The sequence below is a fragment of the Dasypus novemcinctus genome, chromosome 24 (assembly GCF_030445035.2).
Source record: "Dasypus novemcinctus isolate mDasNov1 chromosome 24, mDasNov1.1.hap2, whole genome shotgun sequence".
Lineage (NCBI taxonomy): Eukaryota > Metazoa > Chordata > Mammalia > Cingulata > Dasypodidae > Dasypus > Dasypus novemcinctus.
In genome coordinates this window covers 38312467-38331535 of record NC_080696.1, presented here as the reverse complement: position 1 = coordinate 38331535, position 19069 = coordinate 38312467, and the positions used below count along the sequence as shown (strand labels likewise).

At 41.5% G+C, this 19069-nt stretch overlaps 1 protein-coding gene and 1 long non-coding RNA gene across 4 annotated transcripts in view; one reads left to right on the top strand and one right to left on the bottom strand.

The window, feature by feature from the left end:
* Nucleotides 1-7445: 7445 nt before the first annotated feature.
* LOC131275775 (uncharacterized) lies at nt 7446-11383 on the bottom strand. 2 transcript variants are annotated; one of them, XR_009183208.2, is made up of 4 exons: nt 10676-11383; nt 9766-9953; nt 9463-9668; nt 7446-8444 (listed from the first exon to the last, which is right to left on the bottom strand). It is a non-coding gene; the product is annotated as an uncharacterized lncRNA (long non-coding RNA). The 2 variants fall into 2 exon arrangements; XR_009183207.2 differs by having other exon boundaries at nt 10635-10774.
* The window catches only part of EDEM2 (ER degradation enhancing alpha-mannosidase like protein 2), a 35126-nt gene continuing 26175 nt past the window's right edge, over nt 10119-19069 (top strand). For both annotated transcript variants that reach the window (XM_058286971.2, XM_058286970.1), the window contains exons 1-4: nt 10119-10353; nt 10592-10702; nt 11801-11840; nt 15075-15180. In XM_058286971.2, the coding sequence (XP_058142954.1) occupies nt 10247-10353; nt 10592-10702; nt 11801-11840; nt 15075-15180 (364 nt within the window). In that variant the 5' untranslated portion in view covers nt 10119-10246. The remainder of the gene's footprint in view (nt 10354-10591; nt 10703-11800; nt 11841-15074; nt 15181-19069) is intronic.

Genomic DNA, 19069 nt, shown 5'->3' with positions numbered 1-19069 from the left:
AAGTAGGTACTCTTTATTAGATTAAGGCAGATTTCTTTTATTCCTAGTTTGCTAAAAATTTTTATCAAGTGTTTTGAAGACTTCAAACTCTTTATCATTACCTAATGAGATGATCATATGATTTTCCATCTTTAATTTTTTAAAGTGGCATGTGCATTAATTAATTTTCAAATGCGAAACTAACCTTGCATTACTGGGATAAGACAACTTATTCATGACGTATCATTCTTTTTAAAAATATTTTGTTCCTTGCTGTTTCACTACTCCTCTGCCATCCTCCTCTAGATTTCTCCAAATCCTCACTCCTTCAAGGCCCAGCTTGGATACTGCCTCCCCCTGAAAGCCTTTCCAGATGCCCCTAACTAGAAGGGAACTCTTATTCTTCTCATGAAATCAATAGAATTCTGCCTTCCATTGTAGCTACTTTATCATAGTCTATTCTCTTGACATCTCTCCTACTCGATAAACCCCTGGAAGTTATCTTTGTGATCTTTTCTCTGCATACCTTCACTCTTCAGGACCCAGAAAAAACAGAGGTTTTGGCTCTAGGCTCTGGAGTGAAGTTGCCCAGCTTTGCCATTTGCTAACTAGTTTATTTAGAGCATATCATTTGGCCCATCCGAAAAATGGGAAGGATAATAGCACCTGCCTCATAAAGTTGTTGTGAGAATGAAATGAGATAATGTAAGTGAATCATTTAGTACATTCTGGACACATTTTTTTTTTTTTATTATTGGATTAGTCCATGGTAATTGTCACTACATTCTATGCTTCTGCTAACCTGAACTGCTTACAAGGCATTTTGGAGAGCTTCTGAGAGCCTTTTCTGCTTATTCCCTTAATTTCTTTAAGGCTTTTCATATGCTGCTTCATTTTTTTATTCAGTGGGTATTTATTGAGCACTTACTATGTATCAGGCCCTGAAGACAAGATTCCTCCTCAGGAATTAGACAATCAAGTAAGGGAGAAAGACACGTAAACAATGATAATACAGTATGATAAATATTAAGATGGAAGGCTGTGGAGATGGAGGACTGGGCCTGAGGACATGGTAGGTGGGATGTGGGCAATAAGGAAGAGTAGAGAAGAGCTCTCTAACTCAGGTTGGGGGTCAGAGAAGACTTCTCAAAGAAGTGATGGGTCCTGAAGGTGGGACGCTGTAGAAAGTAGGGTTGTTTCAGGTAGAGGGAGGAGAAGGTACAAAAGGCTATAACATGAATGGAGAAGAATATGACCTGATTGAGTAATTAATTTGTAGTACTTAAGTATGGCCGAAAGAGTATGGGTGGTGGGAGGGGGCCATTATGTGAAGAAGTTAGCAAGGACCTCTTGAGGAGATGTATTTGCAGCGCTAAGGAACTCAGATTTTCTCTTGATGTGATTCCCACTCCCTTCTTCGGTCCACCAAGAATACCTGAGTGTCACCTACTCCAGGAAACTTCCCTGACCACATACCCACAAGTCTGAGTTAGATATCCCCTCTGTTCTACCGCAGGACCCTATCTTCCCCCATCACAATCATTACTTCTATACATGGTAATTGTTTGTGCATCTGTCACCCCCACAAAAAGCTGCGGGAGGAGAGAAAATGTGTTTTAGTACCCGGCACACAATAAGTGCTCAATAAATGTTTATTGGTTGAGTGAACAGATACATAGAACTTCCAGGAAGGGAGAGAGAATTGTGACTAGCAATGTGCCTGGCACCTAACTGGCACTGAGAAAATGTTTTACTTTTTTGGGTTTCAGTTTTCTCATCTGGAAATATGGGGACAGAATGGAAACTCTCTCAAAGGGGTATCATGCATCTGTGAATTGCTGGGGTCTGATACGTAGTGCCAAGGGTAATTCTCAGCATGTTAAAAACTTAATTCTCCCAGCTACACCATGTCCAAGTCAGGCAGGACCACCGGGCGCACAGCCGGGTGCCACCCCTAGAGGGCGCAGGCCGCGGAGCCGCTGGCAGTGGCGGGAGCCTGGAAGTGGCTGCCCAGCTGCCATCGTTGAACGCGTCACCCGGGCCAGCGTCACAGTTGCCGGAGAGCAGACCAAGTACTATTGAACGGGGAATCTGTGTGCTGCTGGGTATTTCTCTGGATGATGCACAGAAGGATTGGAGCTCATGGTTCAAAAGATTTTAAAACGCGTGTATTGAAGAATGAGCATGGGAAACACTGGTGGAAGAGTGTGATGGACGAGCAGTTCGAGGGGCTGTGCGTCAGCCAGTTAGTTCACCCTCCAGTGCGTCCTCTAGGGGAACAAGCCCGACTTCCACCTGGCCATGCCCACGGAGCAGGCTGGGGGCTTCTGCTACAGCTTCCTGGAGCAGCTGCGAAGGCGAACGTCGGTCAAAGTTTCATTTAAATCGTTTAAATCGTTAATGAGAGGACTAGCAGAATGACAGAGCCAGTTCAAAATAGATGATAAAAACTAGGATTTATAGTCAATGGGGAAAAAAGAAATATTGACATATATGACATAGGAAGATCACACAATCGTCTTATTACCTTAATAATAAGGTTTGGATAATTTTACTTACTAGTAAGCTTAATTAAATAGGTACTGTTTGTTTGTTTTTTAAACGGGATCTAAATAAATTTTTCCTGAGAGGATTTTCATTCTGTTAGACTTTTTCCTTCGTTCCAGCTTCTTTCCTCCTGACCCAAGATAACTGGCTGAAAGTCAAGTTTGTGGGCTATGGGGCACGTAGAGCTGAGGGGAGAATCCTGCCCTATGGACTTTGAATTTGAGACTGCAACATCAACTCTTTCCCTGAGTTTCTAGCCTGCCAGTGTGCCTCACGATTGTTTGAGGTAATTCCTTAAAATTAAATACATACTAATGGTTTTATTTCTTTGGTACTGGGAAGTAGGATGCTGCATAACAAACACCTAAAAATGTGGAAGTGGCTTTGGAATTAGGTAATGGGTAGAGGCTAGAAGGATTTTGAGGCACTTGCTAGAAAAAAAGCCTCGATTGCCTTAAAGAGATGGTTGGTAGAAATATGAATATTAAAGGTGCTTCTCATGAGGCAATAGAAGGAAACAATGACCATGTTCATGGACACTGGAAGAAGGGTGATCCTCATTAAAAAGTGGCAGAGAACTTGGCTGAATTATATTCTACTTTTGGGTGAAAAGTAGAACTTGTAAGTGATGAACTTGTATATTTAGCTGAGGAGATTTCCAAGTAAAGTGTGAAAGGTATAGCCTGGTTTCTCCTTGCTGCTTATAGTAAAATATGAGAAGAAAGAGATAAACCGAGGACAAAGCTGCTAGGCAAAGAGGAACCCATGCTTAATGATTTGGAAAATTCTCAGCCCATGCAGATAGAGTGCTCTGGAGACAAAGCCAAGAGTGCTTCCTAAGGAGTTTAGGTATGTTGACTTATGGATCCAATTACCCATCTCAGTAGAAGCCAGGAAGATACTTGGTGGTATCCAGGAATGATCTGTGGAGGATTCTCATGTCTAATGGTGTGGATCCCCCTGCCATCCACAGAAGACAACAAGGATTTTGAGAATTTTATACCAGCAGAGATACTTCTAGCCTGGACTGAAAGGGACAGAGATGGGAAGAAATAAAGGAAGAATGACTCTGAGGGCAGAACCACAGAGGCAGAGGTCAGAGAGGGCGGAGAAGGCAGAGCCGCTGTCCCCTAGGCCCAGAGGACAAAGCATTGAGCCACAAAGGATTACACCCAGGTCTTGAAATTAATGGAATTTGCCTTGCTGAGTTTCAGACTTGGTTGGGTCCTGTGACTCTATCATTTCTATCTCCCACCATTGTATTATGGAAGCAGATAACTTGTTTTCTTAGTTTCACAAGTCTATGAATAGAGAGGAATTTTGCTTAGGGATGGACCAGACCCAGTGTCTTACCCACACCAGATTTAGATGATAAAATTTCGGTTTTAAGACTTTTTGGAATGCTGGGATGGGATGAATGTATTTTGTATGTGGGAAGGACATGACTTTTGGGAGGGCAGAGAGAAGGCCCTAAAAATGCATATCCACCCAGAATCTCAGAATGTGACCTTATTTGGAAATAGCATCTTTTCAGATGTAATTAGTTAAATTAAAATGAGGTCATACTAGGTTATGGTGGGTTCTAATCCAGTATGATTGGTGTCCTTATAAGAAGAGAGAAATTTGAACACAGAGATACAGACAGAGACACAAAGGGAAGATAGCCATGTGAAGACAACTGGAGTTATGTTGTCACAAATCAAGCAATGCCTGAGACTACCAGAAGCTGGAAGAGGAGACCCTGGGGGCTCCAGAGAGAGCATGGCCCTGCCATCTTGCTTTTGGACTTCTAGCCTTCAGAAATGTGAGGGAATAACTGTATTAGTCAGGGATCTCTAGGGAAACAGAATTGACAGGAGATATCTGTAAATAGTATGAGCTTAAATAAGTCACACGTGACTGTGGGGATGCACAAGTCCAAATTCCTAGGGCAGGATGCAAGCCAGGGACTCAAGATGAATTTCCTCATTGAATCCCCCAAGAGATGCTGGCTGGGGATTCTCTCTGGATGCTGAAATCACTTCTCCTTTTTTTTCCTTTAAGATTTATTTAGTTATTTAGTTATTATTTATTTCTCTCCCCTTCCCCTCCCCCCATTGTCTGCTCTCTGTGTCCATTCACTGTGTGTTCTTCTGTGTCTGCTTGCATTCTTGTCAGCAGCACCAGGAATCTGTGTCTTTTTGTTGCATCATCTTGCTGTGTCAGCTCTCCATGTGTGTGGCACCACACCTGGGCAGGCTGCAATTTTGTGCACAGGGCAGCTCTCCTTCAGGGGCACATGCCTTGTGTGTGGGGCTCCCCTATGTGGGGGACACCCCTGTGTGGCACGGCACTCCTTGCATGCATTAGCACTGCACGTGAACCAGCTTATAGGCCCTGTGTTTGAACCCTGGATCTCCCATGTGGTAGGTGGATGCTCTATCCACTGAGCCAAATTTGCTTCTCCACTTCTCCTTTTAAGGCTTTCAGTTGATTGGATGATACCTCACTAATTGCTGACCACAATCTCCTCAGTTGATTGTAGATGTAATCAGTCCTATAGTCAATTAACTCACTGATGATTGAAGTCCATGAAATGCCATTGTATTAAAATTAGCCCCGTGCTTGCTTGACCAAGCAACTGGGCACCATTACCTGGCTGAGCTGACACATTAGCCTAACCATCACAATAACTTTGTTGTTCTAAACCACCTAGTTTATGGCAGTTTGTTATGACAGCCCTAGGAAACTAATACTGACACCTACTATCTTCCCTTCCTCAGCATGGTGTGAGATAAAGTTAATTCTGTATCATCAAATAGGCAGAGAAAGCACCTGCTTTGGGCATCAACAAAACAGTCACCCTCCTTCCCTGTCCAGTGAGAACATATTTTCTTTGAAAGAATTGGGTATTTCCAAAAAAAAAAAAGTGAGGTAGACATTATGGGAAAAGTTGTCAGAATTTTGTTGGACCACTTTCCATTTATTTTATATGATAGGACTATTTTTTATTTTGAATTGCACATGGCTAAGTGGGCACCATTTTCTGGGCTTGAGATCTCAGAGATTATAGTCTCACTCAGGACATGGGCCTGACCAGGATATGAGATCATCAAGTGACTACCTGACTCTGTTCTGCCTAAATACAATCAGGATGGCTAGTTTCTCTGCAGGTTTAGTTGTAAGTCTTAGTTCACTTGGAATGTGAACATTATAAAATGTGGTTTGGGACCCTGACCAGGGAGCCATGAATCTAAATGTATGAACATGCTGGGGACAGGGAAATTCAAGTATTTCTACAAAGCAACAGATGGGAAATTTCCCAGGATTGAACTAGTTATTTCTTGGCAGTCTAAAAGTATGTAGTGTGCAAACTCTGCTCTGGGAGTTGGAAGAACTCACTGAATCACATGACCTCCATATGCTAGAAATGGGATCCCCAGACACTTCTCTACTAAAAGTAGTCAAGAGTGCTGGGTGAAGGGGGTCTCAAGTGCCTTGGCTTCCAACTTTAGGGAATTGAACTTTTCCTTCCAGTTGACTTTCTAAACAAAAAGAAAAGGAATTTGACCACAGAATCACAGAACATTAAAGCTAGAGGACACTGCAGAAGTCAGCATGCCCAGATCCTCGCTTTAAAAAAATTTTTTTTTAATTCTTTTTTTTAAAGATACATAGATCACAAAAAATGTTACATTAAAAAATATAAGAGTTTCCCATATACCCACACCTCAACCGCCCCCCCCCCCCATCATTAACCTCTTTCATTATGGTAGCACATTCATTGCATTTGGTGAATACATTTTGGAGCACTGCTGCACCACATGGATTATAGTTTACTTTGTAGTTTATACACTCTCCCCCAGTACATTCAGTAGGTTATGGTAGGATATATAATGCCCACCATCTGTCCCCACAATATCATTCAGGACAACTCCAAGTCCTGAAAATGCTTCCACATCGCCTATCTTCTTCCCTCTCCCTGCCCTCAGCAACTACCATGGCCACTGTCTCCACATCAATGATACAATTTCTTCCATTGCTAGAAGTTCTATAGTAGAATACCAGATCCTCACTTTTTAATTCCCTTATTTTTCTTTTATTTATACATTTATATCCTGTTTAATTCCATTAATTCAGGAGAGTGAATTAGGTGTGAAGCATTAGTCAAGTTACTAAACCTCTCTGCATTTCTTAACCTGTGCTTCAATTTTTTAATCTGTAAAAACGTGATGATAATAATACTGCCTCAGTGGTGTAAAGATTAATAGTGTCAATACATGTAAAGCACTAAGCACAGTGCCTGGAACATAATAAGTTCTTTATAAATGCTTGCTATTATTAATACATGTTGCCATTTTCTTATTAGCATTATTATTATCATTCAGTCAGCATTGGTCACATTCCATTTGGAGTGTTGTTCTACAGTTTTATTCTGCTTCATGGTTGCTTTCTGGGGAGAAATTTCTATGGTTGATGTGTATAGAATTTCTTTTTCTGATTTTTTGTGATACCTCTTTATGAATCTGATAATCTTTTTCTTATGGCCATACTCTCATTTTCTAGATGTGGAAACTGAGTCCTCAAAAGCTAAAGGGACTTGCAGAGACAGTGGGAAAAGCAGTATTAGAACTGAGGGCTTCTGATCACTAGTCCAAGGCTTGCTCAGACTACAGAGTCCAAGGACACAGGTATTGATATGATTTGAGCACCCTCCAAACTCAAGCACTTTATGGCTCCACGTATTTTCCAATAGACATCTTTCCTTTCTAACAGAATCGCAAGTTCTTGGAGAGAGAGGACTGTGGCTTGACTACTTTGGAATTGCCATTGTCTGCCCAGCCCTATGCTTCAAGTTCTTGAGGGCAGAAATTATTGCCTGTAATAGCTTGGACTACTAGGAGCAGATGCTAATTAAATGCAATTAAACAATACCCCCCTTGTTTTTTTAAAAATCAATTTTATTGATACATATTAATAAAGCATACAATCCATCCAAAAGGTATAATCCATCCAAAATGTACAATCAATGGTATCTGGTATAATCATAGAGTTGTCCATTCATCACTCCAATCATTATTAGAGCATGTTCATTATTCCAATAATAAGAATAAAAAACAAAAATCAGACCAAAAAAGTTCTACCCCTTAATAATCAACTCTCACTTTCTTTTCTCCCCTGCAGTACATAGCTGCTATTCTGTTTCCATCTTTCTAATTGATTTGTATATATTTTGTATAGATGAAGTCAAACAATATGTAGTACCGTTTTTCTAATTTCTTTCACATAGTATATTTCCTTTTCTTTAAACCCTTAATAGAAGATTATTATTATACACTATTGTCCATATTTTGCTTTTGTTGTATTTTTGCCTGCTAATACCTTTTAACATTAACGTGCATTTTTTCAGTTTCAAAGAAAAACAGTCTTATATTTGCAATATTACCCACTTTCGTATTTCACATGAGGTTTCCTTATGCTAAAAAAAAAGAATAGGGGGCAGGGAAGAGAACTAATATTTATCAAGCACTTAATATGTGCTGGTCATTGTACTGAGAATTTTCAATTCCATTATCCCATTTAATCCTCATAGCAATCTTATAAAGCATTAATTTCCACATTTCAAATAAGGAAATTGAGGCTCAGAAAAGTTAGACAACTTACCCTGAGTCTCTTCCCAAGTAAAAATCCAAGTTTGACACTTCACTTGTGTACATCCTTCTAGTCTCCAATATCATTAACACAGAGTGTGAGGTGAAGGCTAGGAAGAAGTGTCCTAATGCTTTCCAGCGGGTAAAAAAATTATTTTTCTCTGTGTGTCATGAAATTAGAGAGCTATGAAATCAGTCATATAAATTATGAAAGTATAAATTTTATTTATTGATTTTCATTGATTTTCTTTGTTCAGTGACAGTGTGAAAAATGCAATTTTCATCAATCTAGGAAAAAAAACAGAAAAATTATGCACATTTATATCTTGCATATAAAGAGAGACCTATCATTATAAATCCCAAGCAACCTGGCCTCCCCCTCCCTGCAAACATTTTATCCACCATTAGAGTTTTGAATGGGAGACAAAGAGATAGGAAAATGGACTTTTAAAAAAAGATTTATTTTTCCCCCTTCCTCCCACCCTGCTGTTTTTGCTGTCTGTGTTGTCTTCTCTTCTCATTTTCTCTCCTCTCGGATTCACAGGGATTCAATCCTGGAGATCCCTGATGTGGAGAGAGGTTCCCTGTCAACTGCACCACCTCAGTTCCTGGTCCCTGCTGCGCCCCACACTGACTCTCCCCTTGTCTCTCCCATGATGCATCATCATTGTGCTGCGTGACTCACTTGTGCTGGCACTGGCTCACCACACGGGCACTGGCTCACCTTGTGCGCATGCTCCCTCTCCCTCTTTCCCACCAGGAAGTCCAAGGGATCGAACCCAGGTCCTTCCATATGGTAGGAGGAAGCTCTATGACTTGAGCCACATTCGCTTCCCATAATGGGCTTATAATATGGAGAAAGATAATTAGGCCAAGGTGAATTTCATAGAAGGGAAAAGCCCAGACCTGAAAAATGCTTAGTGCTTGTGGTAGGTTGAAAAATGGTTCTCCTTAGGTATCAGGTGGTAATTACCCTGGAACCTGGAAATGTTCACTTATTTGGAAAAAGGATCTTTTCAGATGTGATTAAATTAAGGATCTTGAGATGGGGAGATTAGTCCCCAGAGACGGGGAGGGCTTGCCCAGGGTCACACAAGACAGGCAGTAAGTAGAGTTGGAATTGAAACTCCGGATCTGCCTGACTTTAAATCCAGGGTTGCATCTACTCCATATCATACTGCCCAAAATCACGGGTATTACTACGGTCTGAGTTAGTGACCAAACTCTGGAAACTTTCAAGAAGGGAAAAGGAAAAATAGTTCCAAACCTTCCCAAATCTGTGGTGCCCCAGGGTCTTCATTCTCACCTGAAACCCTCTACAAGGCTGGCGCCACTGAGAAGATTCTGGTAATGGTATGAGGGAAGCTTCTGGGTTGGTGTGGAGAATGGCAGACCTTGATAATATGACCACATCCAAAAGTGGGAAGACAGGAACACCAAGAATTCATGAATTCCTTGCAGAGGTGGGATGGGGTGTAGCTCAGTGGTTGAGTGCTTCACATGTAGGCGGTCCTGGGTTCAAATAAAAAATTCATGAATTCCTAGAACTAGAAGGAATTTCTGGAATCCCGAGTTACAGCTTTGGACAAGTGAACTGAAGTAACTGTACCTCAAATAGTCAGCATGAAACTGGTTTAGGGGACTCAATATTCCCAACAGTGGTTAACAGCTGAAGATTCTTCATCTTTACATGCTTCCACTCCCTTCTGGTCTCTGCCCTTATACTTACTAAGATGGTTGGTTAAAAATTAGATAATGTATTTAAAGTCCGCCATGGGTCTTAGCACATAATAAACGCTGCAAAAATGAGAAATGTTATTATTAAAACATTAATTAACAGGAACATAAACAGCCAGTGTCTTTAAGACACGTTGAGCGTGGCGTCAGAGTTTATATATCCCAGGATGCTCTTTGCCCGGGTTCCCCCACCCCCATTGCATTCTGGGGCTTGTAGTCTGGAAGTGAATGGCTGGTTCCTTAGCACGCAGGCGCAGTAGTGAGGATCCCCGGAAGATTGAGCAGCGGGTCCCAGGATGACCGGGTGGCCCAAGCTGCTGCTGCGCGGGCGGTCCTGATAGGATACGTACTCTATGCCTTTCCGGCTGCTCATCCCGCTCGGCCTTCTATTCGCGCTGCTGCCCTTGCACCATGGGGCGCCGGGCCCCGATGACACCGCGCCCGACCCCGCCTACTACAGGTGAAGGGGGCCAGGCTTCCCGCTCCTCCCTGGTTAATCCCTTCCCTTCCCTTGCGTCCCAGGACCCCCGCCCTCCCCCCTCCCCCCCCCCCCGACCTTCTTGGACTTCGCCGCTGGGCTCCCGGCAGCGGGTGTCAGAAATCAGGTGGCGACTTCCACTCTCTGCCTTATGTCTTGTCCTTTTCCCCACCTGCTTTTGTGTTCTGACCCCTGTCTAATTTCCTTTCCCCTGCACCAGGGAGAGGGTCAAGGCTATGTTCTACCACGCCTATGACAGCTACCTGGAGAACGCCTTTCCTTACGACGAGCTGCGGCCCCTCACCTGTGACGGGCACGACACATGGGGCAGGTAGTACGAGCGGAGAGGCAAGGCGGTGGCCCGGGTCTGGCGGTCGGGTCCCAGCTGGGCGGCTTGCTTGGGGCTGGTGGCGCCGTGGTCTCCTCACCGGTTCCGGTAAAGCTCTAGCCTGCGCTGGGCCACGCTCCCCCCAATTCAGGCCAGCACCACCAGGAGTCACCGAGTCTCCTGAGAGGTGGAACTCGCAGTGAAAAAATCTCTGGGCTCCAATCCTAGCACAACTCTGGAAAAGTGGGCAAGTCTCTAGAGTCATAGGAGATCATGGAAGGGCTCCAACTCTTCATTTTATAGTTGGGCAAAACAAGGCCCAGGAGGACATGTAACTCTTCCAAGCATCAAAACTTAAGGGCTTTTGTAGTTGATGCTCCCTGTAACCGAAACCCATCTCCCCCATTATCCACACATCACTTACTGCTTCTTGTCATTCAGATCTCAACTCAAAATGTCACTTCCTCAGCAGTTCCCCTAACCACCCATCCCTTAAAAGTCACTCTCATTCATTTCACCTGCTTTCTTTTTCTTCGTATCACTTCTCACTCTCTGATATCACGTTTGCCACTTATCTTTTCAGTAGTTTGTCCTTAACTTCTACTAGAATAAAAATCTTAGAGAACTGGAATTCTGTCTTCTTCTTACTAAGTGAAGAACTCTTAAATTAACAGAAGCTGACATTGAACTCTGTGCTAAGCATTTTACTTGTATCTCATTTAATTCTCTTAACACTCTTGGGAGTCAAGTGCCATTATCCCTATTTTACAGATGAGCATCAGCCTAAAAATTCCCTGGTGCCCCTTTGTGGTTAATGCCTCAATTTTATATTGCCTCCCCATGGCAGAGAAGAATGCCAGAGAATATAGGTGATGTGTTTAATTACAACTGAGAAACATCAGTCTACCTCCCAGGTACATTAAGTGAGTCAGAGGTTCCTGGCAATTTTCACTGTGGTTTTTCTGTTGTGACTGGAAGTGGGATGGACAGAGCTCTTGCTGTGACTCATTTATTAGTTTTGGGGGACTCTTATCTGGGGCAACCTTCATATCTGGTGTTTGCTTTTCTAAATAAACAGCTGGGATTTCTGTCCTTTTACAGTTTTTCTCTGACCCTGATTGATGCTCTGGACACTTTACTGGTAAGTGATTTGTCTGTTCCTTATTCTCTACACCATTTCATAACCAGCATACTTCTCTTTTTTGGTAGCTTGCCTGTGGGTGAGATATAAGTTCTTCTCCCAGGGTTTTTATTTTCATCTTATGATTCCAGCCTCTCAGGCTTTGGTTACCCAGCTAGGTAGGGAGAAATGATTAATTACAACATTCCAGGTTCATTCATTCAGCAAACCTCTTTTACACCCAGGACTATGATAGGCCTGTATAACTCTGGGGGATTCAGAGACTTTGATACCCTCCTTGTGGTCAAGTATCTTATGTTCTAGTAGACAAATGTTCACTAAAGATAAAATAATAGCAGTTATTAGTTCGCAAGTTATATGTAGGGCTTGTCCTAAGCACTTTGCATATTTTATCTTGTTTATCCTTTTGACATCCCCATGAGGTAAACACATTTACTCCTTGTTACAACTGAGAAGTTTGCTACTTAGAAAAGTGAAATGACTTGGCCAAGGCCACACAGCTAGTAAGTGGTAGAGGTGGGCCTTGAACTCAATTCTGCATGACTCCAGAAATTAACCATTATCCTTAGAAAGGCCACAAGGGAAGCTTCAACAACATTCCCCTTATTTCACTATATCTGATTCTCTTTTTCCATTCTCATTATTATATATAGAAGAGAAAAAAAAGAATAACCCTGAAGAATGTGTAATTATAAATTGAGGTGAATGCTCTATAGGAAATGAACGTGTTTCTGTGAGTGATTATAACAGGAACCTGACCTAGACTGAGAAGATCAGGGAAGGCTTCCCTGAGATAGTGAAATGGCAATTCAGCTAACATCTGATGGACAAACAGAAGTTGACTAGGGATGGGGAGAGGAAAGAGTGTTCAGGTAACTGGAACAGCTTGTACAAAGGCCATGTGGCAGGATAGAGCATGGCAAGTTCAATGCACTGATTGAAGGCCAGTGTGGCTGGGGTATGGAGGAGGAGGAGGAGGAAGTCAAGTGGCGGGATTAAATGGGGCCCAGATGATATAACTCTTTGTTTGCCAAAGATTTTGATCTTTGAGAGTATTGGAAAGCCACTGAATATTTTTTTCTTTTAAGATTTATTTTTTATTTATTTCTCTCCCCTTTCCCCCACCCCACCCCCAGTTGTCTGCTCTCTGTGTCCATTCGCTGCATGTTCTTCTGTGTCTGCTTGTATTCTTGTCAGCAGCACCCAGAATCTGTGTCTCTTTTTGTTGTGTCCTCTTGCTGTGTCAGCTCCCCATGTGTGCGGCGCCATTCCTGGGTAGGCTGCGCTTTTTTTGCGCTGGGTGGCTCTCCTTACAGGGCACACTCCTTGCGCATGGGGCTCCCCTACGCGGGGGACACCCCTGCGTGGCATGGCACTCCTTGCGCGCATCAGCACTGCGCATGGGCCAGCTCCACACGGGTCAAGGAGGCTTGGGGTTTGAACCGCGGACCTCCCATGTGGTAGGCGGATGCCCTATCCGTTGGGCCAAATCTGCTTTTCTGAAATTTCTTGAGAAAAGGACAGGAAATGATGAGATTTCTGTTTTGAAAAGATTACTGGCTGCATTGTGGAGAAAGATTCCTGCAATCATTCAATAAACATTTATTTATTGAGTGATTACTTCATGGGTTGTGCTTGGCTGTCGGGGGAAGCAGAGATTCCCTTAATGAGGAAAGAAATATGCCCTAAGAGTTGTGTGTATGAAGTTCCTAGAGTCTTTCAAAGGAAGAAGAGGTTAATTTCAGCTAAAGGAATCAAAGACAAGGTGACATTTAGACAATTAAAGATAGTCTAGATTTAGACATGGAAAGACAGGAGGGAGGGATTTCTGGCAGAAGGGAAACATGTCCGAAGGTGGGAAATCTGGCAATTGTGGGTATAGTTTTACTGAATTAGATGGTGGGATAGATAAAGATGAACAATGAAGGATACTGTCAGAAAGGTAGGTTGGGTCCAAATCATAGAGGGCCTTAATGCTAGGACAGTCAGTTGTTTTGGTTGCAGATGACAGAGACTCAATCCAAGTTGACTTAGATAAGAAAAAATGTGTTGAATCAGATAACTAACAAGTCTAGATAGAATGCTAACTTTAGACTTGACTGGATTCAGGTGTACAAATGATGTCATCAGGAATTTCTTTGCCCATGTCTTATCACTGCCTTCTTTGCCGGCTGTCTTCTCAGTCTCTCCATAAGCTGACTGGATAGCCAAAAATAGCTCCAGACCTAAATCCCACTCATTTAGTAACTTGTGTATGGAAGGAGCACCCCTTTTCCGTTAATTCCTGAAAAAATCCCAGGATTGAGTCTCACTAAACTGACTTTGGCCCAGGTCAAGTGCCTAGTCCTGCAACTATAGGGCTGAGTAAAGACTTTGGGAGAGGGGTGATTCCCCAAAGGAAAACTGAGGCGCTGTTACCAGAAGAAAAGGTATCATGATTGTATTTGGTATTTGGTTACCAAATGCCAGACTAATGTTGGCTTAAACAAAGAGACTTTAATTTTCTTAATAGACAGTCTGGAGGTAATTTCTGGTACTGGGTCAGCCTGCTTAACCATCAGAGACCCATCTTTAGTGTGCTGGCTTTCATTCTCATGCTTGGCACCTCATAATCACAAAATGGCTACCACAGCTCCAGAAATTAGGTTTGTTTTCAAGACAGAAGGAAGAAGGGTAAAAACCATGCCAGTTGTGTCTATGCCTTTTTATTAGAAAAACAGAAGCTTTCCCAGAAGTGTCTCTAGTAGACTTCTCAAGGGTTAGAACTGGGTAATAAAATCACTTCTATTTGCAAAGGAGGCTGAGAAAACAAGTATGTGGATTTCTGACCGCTGTAATGAGAGGCAGCGAGGATAAAGAAGGTTGAGAATCAGTCTTGGGCCAGCCAAAGACGAGTGTGACAAGAGAGGGTTAAAAATAACAGACACAGCAAATTCCAAATGAGGTCATTCTTATTTGGTCTAAAGTCTATATATTGTATCCATTTAAATGGGTACATAATGGCTCTTGAATTGGTACCTAAAATTTTACCTTACTGGTCTCTTGCTGTTGGGTCCTCTGGATAATTTCTAGCTCTCTGTTTTCTTGCCCTGTCACTGGTCCTGGGACAGGAACTGGCTGTCTTAAGTTGAGTAAGTGAAGGACACACCAGCACAGGATCCCACCCTCTGAATCCAGGATCTTCAGTGCTGCTAAGCTGAAGAGAGCTTCATTGTTTTCTGGCTTTCCTTCTAGATTTTGGGGAATGTCTCAGAATTCCAAAGAGTGGTTGAAGTGCTCCAGGACAACGTGGACTTTGATATTGATGTGAATGCCTCTGTGTTTGAAACCAACATCCGAGGTGAGGGCTGACTTCTAGAGCCTTTGGAAGGAAAGAGAGTGTGGACTTGCCTCTGTGTGAACTAAGAGGTGGTAAATAGAGGGTTTTTTTCCTTTTTTTTTTTACTGAAGTATATCATTATATACCAACATAAACAGTAAGTGTACAGTAAAAGTTGTGAACTTATAAAACAAACATGCATAATATCATACAGGGCTCCCATATTTCACCCCACCACAAACTCCTTGCATTGTTGTGAAACATTTGTAACAAATTGTGAAAGGGCATCATCAAATTATTACTACTAACTATACTCCATTTCTTACATTTCCCCTATTTTACCCTTGTTCCTGTGTGATTTGTAGAGGGAGCTGTCCCTGCAGTGCCCACTTCTTTTTTTTTTTTTTTTAAACAAATAAAGCATACAGTTCATCCAAAGTGTATAATCAATGATATTTGGTATAATCACATAGTTGTGCATTCATCACTTCAATCATTATTAGAGCAATTTCAATTTTTCAATAATAATAATAAACAAACAAACAAGAAAATTCTCCACCTCTCTCTGTTTCTCCTGCTGTACATAGTGCTATTTCTGGCTATTCTTGAAGTTTTTTTAAGTGGTTTGATTGAAATATATCCACATGCCATATAATCTATCCGAAGTATATAATCAATGGCTTTTAGTATCATCACAATGTAATGCATTCATCACCACAAAAAATTTTAGAACAATTTCATTACTCCAAAAAGAAAAACTCCACACCCCTTATCATTCCTTCCATAGTCCTACATAACCCCTAAACTAATTTCATCCTTACAAATTGATTTATGTTTATATTTTATATAAATGGAATCATGCAATATGTAGTAGTTTGTGTCTGGTTTCTTTGACTTAGCATAATGGTGTTTTTGGTCTGGTATTAATATCTTATAATATTAACATACATTTGCTCAGTTTCTAAGAAAGATTATCTTATCTATGCAATTTTAACCATATTCATATTTCACATGTGGTTTTACTATGCTGTACAGTCCCATATTACATTTTTTAGCTTTCCTTTTAATAATATACATGACCTTAGACTTTCCCTTTAAACTGCTTTCATACCCACCTAATAGTACTGCTAGTTACAAGCATTATATTAGGCTTTTACCTTTGCTATTCATTTCCAAAGATAAACACATCCTTTTTACCAACTCTGCACAAACTTTCCATTCTCTAACCTCATTCTATTTTCTGGTGACCCATATTCAAGTTGTTAACTTCATGAGATTACACAATATATTTAGTTCATAGTAGTGTATTCTTGGAATATTTGTCCTTTTGTGTCTGGCTTGCTTCATTCAACATAATGTCCTCCAGGTTCATCCATATTGTCATATGCTTTATGACTTCATTTCTTTTTACAGCTTCATAATATTCCAGTGATCTGACTACACCACATTTTGTTTATTCATTCATTGGTTGATGGACACCTGAGTTCTCTCCAACTTTTGGCAGTCATGAATAACACTGCTATGAACATTGGTATACAAATGTCTGTTCATATCACTTTTCTCAGTTCTGCTGGGTATATATCCATAGTGGTATTGTCAGATTATGTGACAAATCTATATTCAACTTCCTTAGGAACTGTCGAACAGTCCTCCACAGTGGCTGTACCTTTCTATATTCTCATCAAGAGGGAATAAGTGTTCCTGTCTCTCTACATCCTCTTCAACACTTGTAGTGCTCTGTCTTTTTTTAATAACTATTAAAAAAATTTGTTCTTCCTACCCCTTTTGTTTGTACTTGCTGTGTCTGTTCATCTTCTTTGTTTCTTTAGGAGGCACTGGGAAATGAACCTGGGACTTCCGATGTGGGAGGGAGGTGCCTAATAGCTTGAGCCATCTCTGTTCCTTGCTTTCTTGTGTATCTCATTACGTTTTATCTTCTTGTGTCATCTTGTTGCATAAGCTTGCCGCACCTGCCCATTGCGCCAGCTCGCTGTCTTCTTTAGGAGGCACTGGGAAGTGAACCAGGGATCTCCCATGCATTAGTCAGGAACTCAACTACTTAAGCCATATCCATTTCCCCCTCTCTTTTTCTTTTTTTTTTTTTTTAAAGATTTGTTTATTTATTTATCTCTCCACCCCACACCCCACCCCGTTGTTTTTGCACTTGTTGTCTGATTTCTGTGTCCATTCACTGTGTGTTCTGTGTCTGTTTGTCTTCTCTTTAGGCAGCATTGGCAACTGATCCTGGGCCTTCTGGAGTGGGAGAGAGGTGCTTAATCTCTTGTGCCACCTCAGCTCCCTGGTCTGCTGTATCTCGTATTGTCTCTCTTCTGTCTCTCTTTTTGTTGTGTTATCTTGCTGCGCCAGCTCTCTGTGCAGGCCAGCACTCTGTGTGGGCCAGCACTCCTGTGCAGGCCAGCATACTGCATGGGTCTGCACTCCACATGGCCCAACACTCTGTGGGGCCAGCTCTGTGTGGGTCAGCTCACCACATGGGCCAGCTTGCCTTCACCAGGAGGCCCCGGGAATCGAACCCTGGACCTCCTATATGGTAGACAGGAGCCCAGTAGCTTGAGCCACATCCACTTCCTGCTCTGTATTTTTAATAGTGGCCCTTCTAATAGATGTGAAGTGATATCTCATTGTAGCTTTGATTTGCATTTCCTAATTGGTATGAACATTGTTTCATGTGTTTTTTTGCCATTTGTATTTCTTCTTTGGACAAATGTCTGTTCAAGTATTTTGCCCATTTTAAAAATCAGTTTGTATTTTTATTGTTGAGTTGTAGCATCTCTTTATATATCATCGATATTAAACCCTTATCTGATATGTGATTTCCAAATATTTTCTCCCATTGAGATGACTGCCTTTTTACCCTTTTAACAAAGTCCTGTGAGGTGCAAAAGTGTTCACTTTTGAGGACTTCCCATTTGTCTATTTTTTCTTTTGTTGTGTGTGCATTAGGCATAAGGTCCAAAAACCAGCACCTACCACAATGTCTTTATGATGTTTCCTTACACTTTCTTCTAGTAATTTTATGGTCCTGGCTTTTACATTTAGGTCTTTGATCCATTTTGAGTTGATTCTTATTTAGGGAGTGAGATAGGGGTCCTCTTTCATTCTTTTAGCTATGGATGTCCAGTTCTCCCAGCACCATTTGTTAAAGAAACAGTTTTGTCCCATTAACATGGCTTAGATAGGTTTGTTCAAAACCAGTTGGTTGGGGAGGTGAGGGTTTATTTCTGGACTCTCAGTTCTATTCCAGTGATTGATATGTCTGTCTTTATGCCAATACCATGCTGTTTTGACCCCTGTAGCTTTGTAATATGTTTCCAGGTCAGGCAGTGAATTTCCTCCCATATCACTCTTCTTTTTTAGAAGACATTTGGCTATTTGGGGACACTGTCCCTTCCAGAAAAATTTTGTAATTGCTTTTCCTGTTTCTGTAGAGTAGTCTTTGGAATTTTGATTGGTATTGCATTGAATCTGTATATCTGTTGTGGTTGGATGGACATCTTCATGATATTTTGTCTTTCAATCCATGAACACAGAATGTCTTTCCATTTGTTTAGGTCTTCATTGATATCTTTTAGCATATAGGTAGTTTGTAGTTTCCTGCATATACGTCCTATGCTTCTTTGATTAAATTGATTCCTAGGTATTTAAGTCTTTTTGTTGCTATTGTAAATGAAACTTTCCCCCTGATTTCCTCCTCAGATTTTTCAGTACTAGTATAGAGAAACATTTCTGATTTTTGTGTGTTAATCTTGTACTTGCCACTTTGCTGAACTTGTTCATTAGCTCAAGTAGCTTTGTCGTAGACATTTCAGAGTTTTCTAGTACAGGATCTCATGTCATCTGCAAGTAGTGAGAGTTTACTTCCTCTATTCCTATTTGGATGCCTTTTATT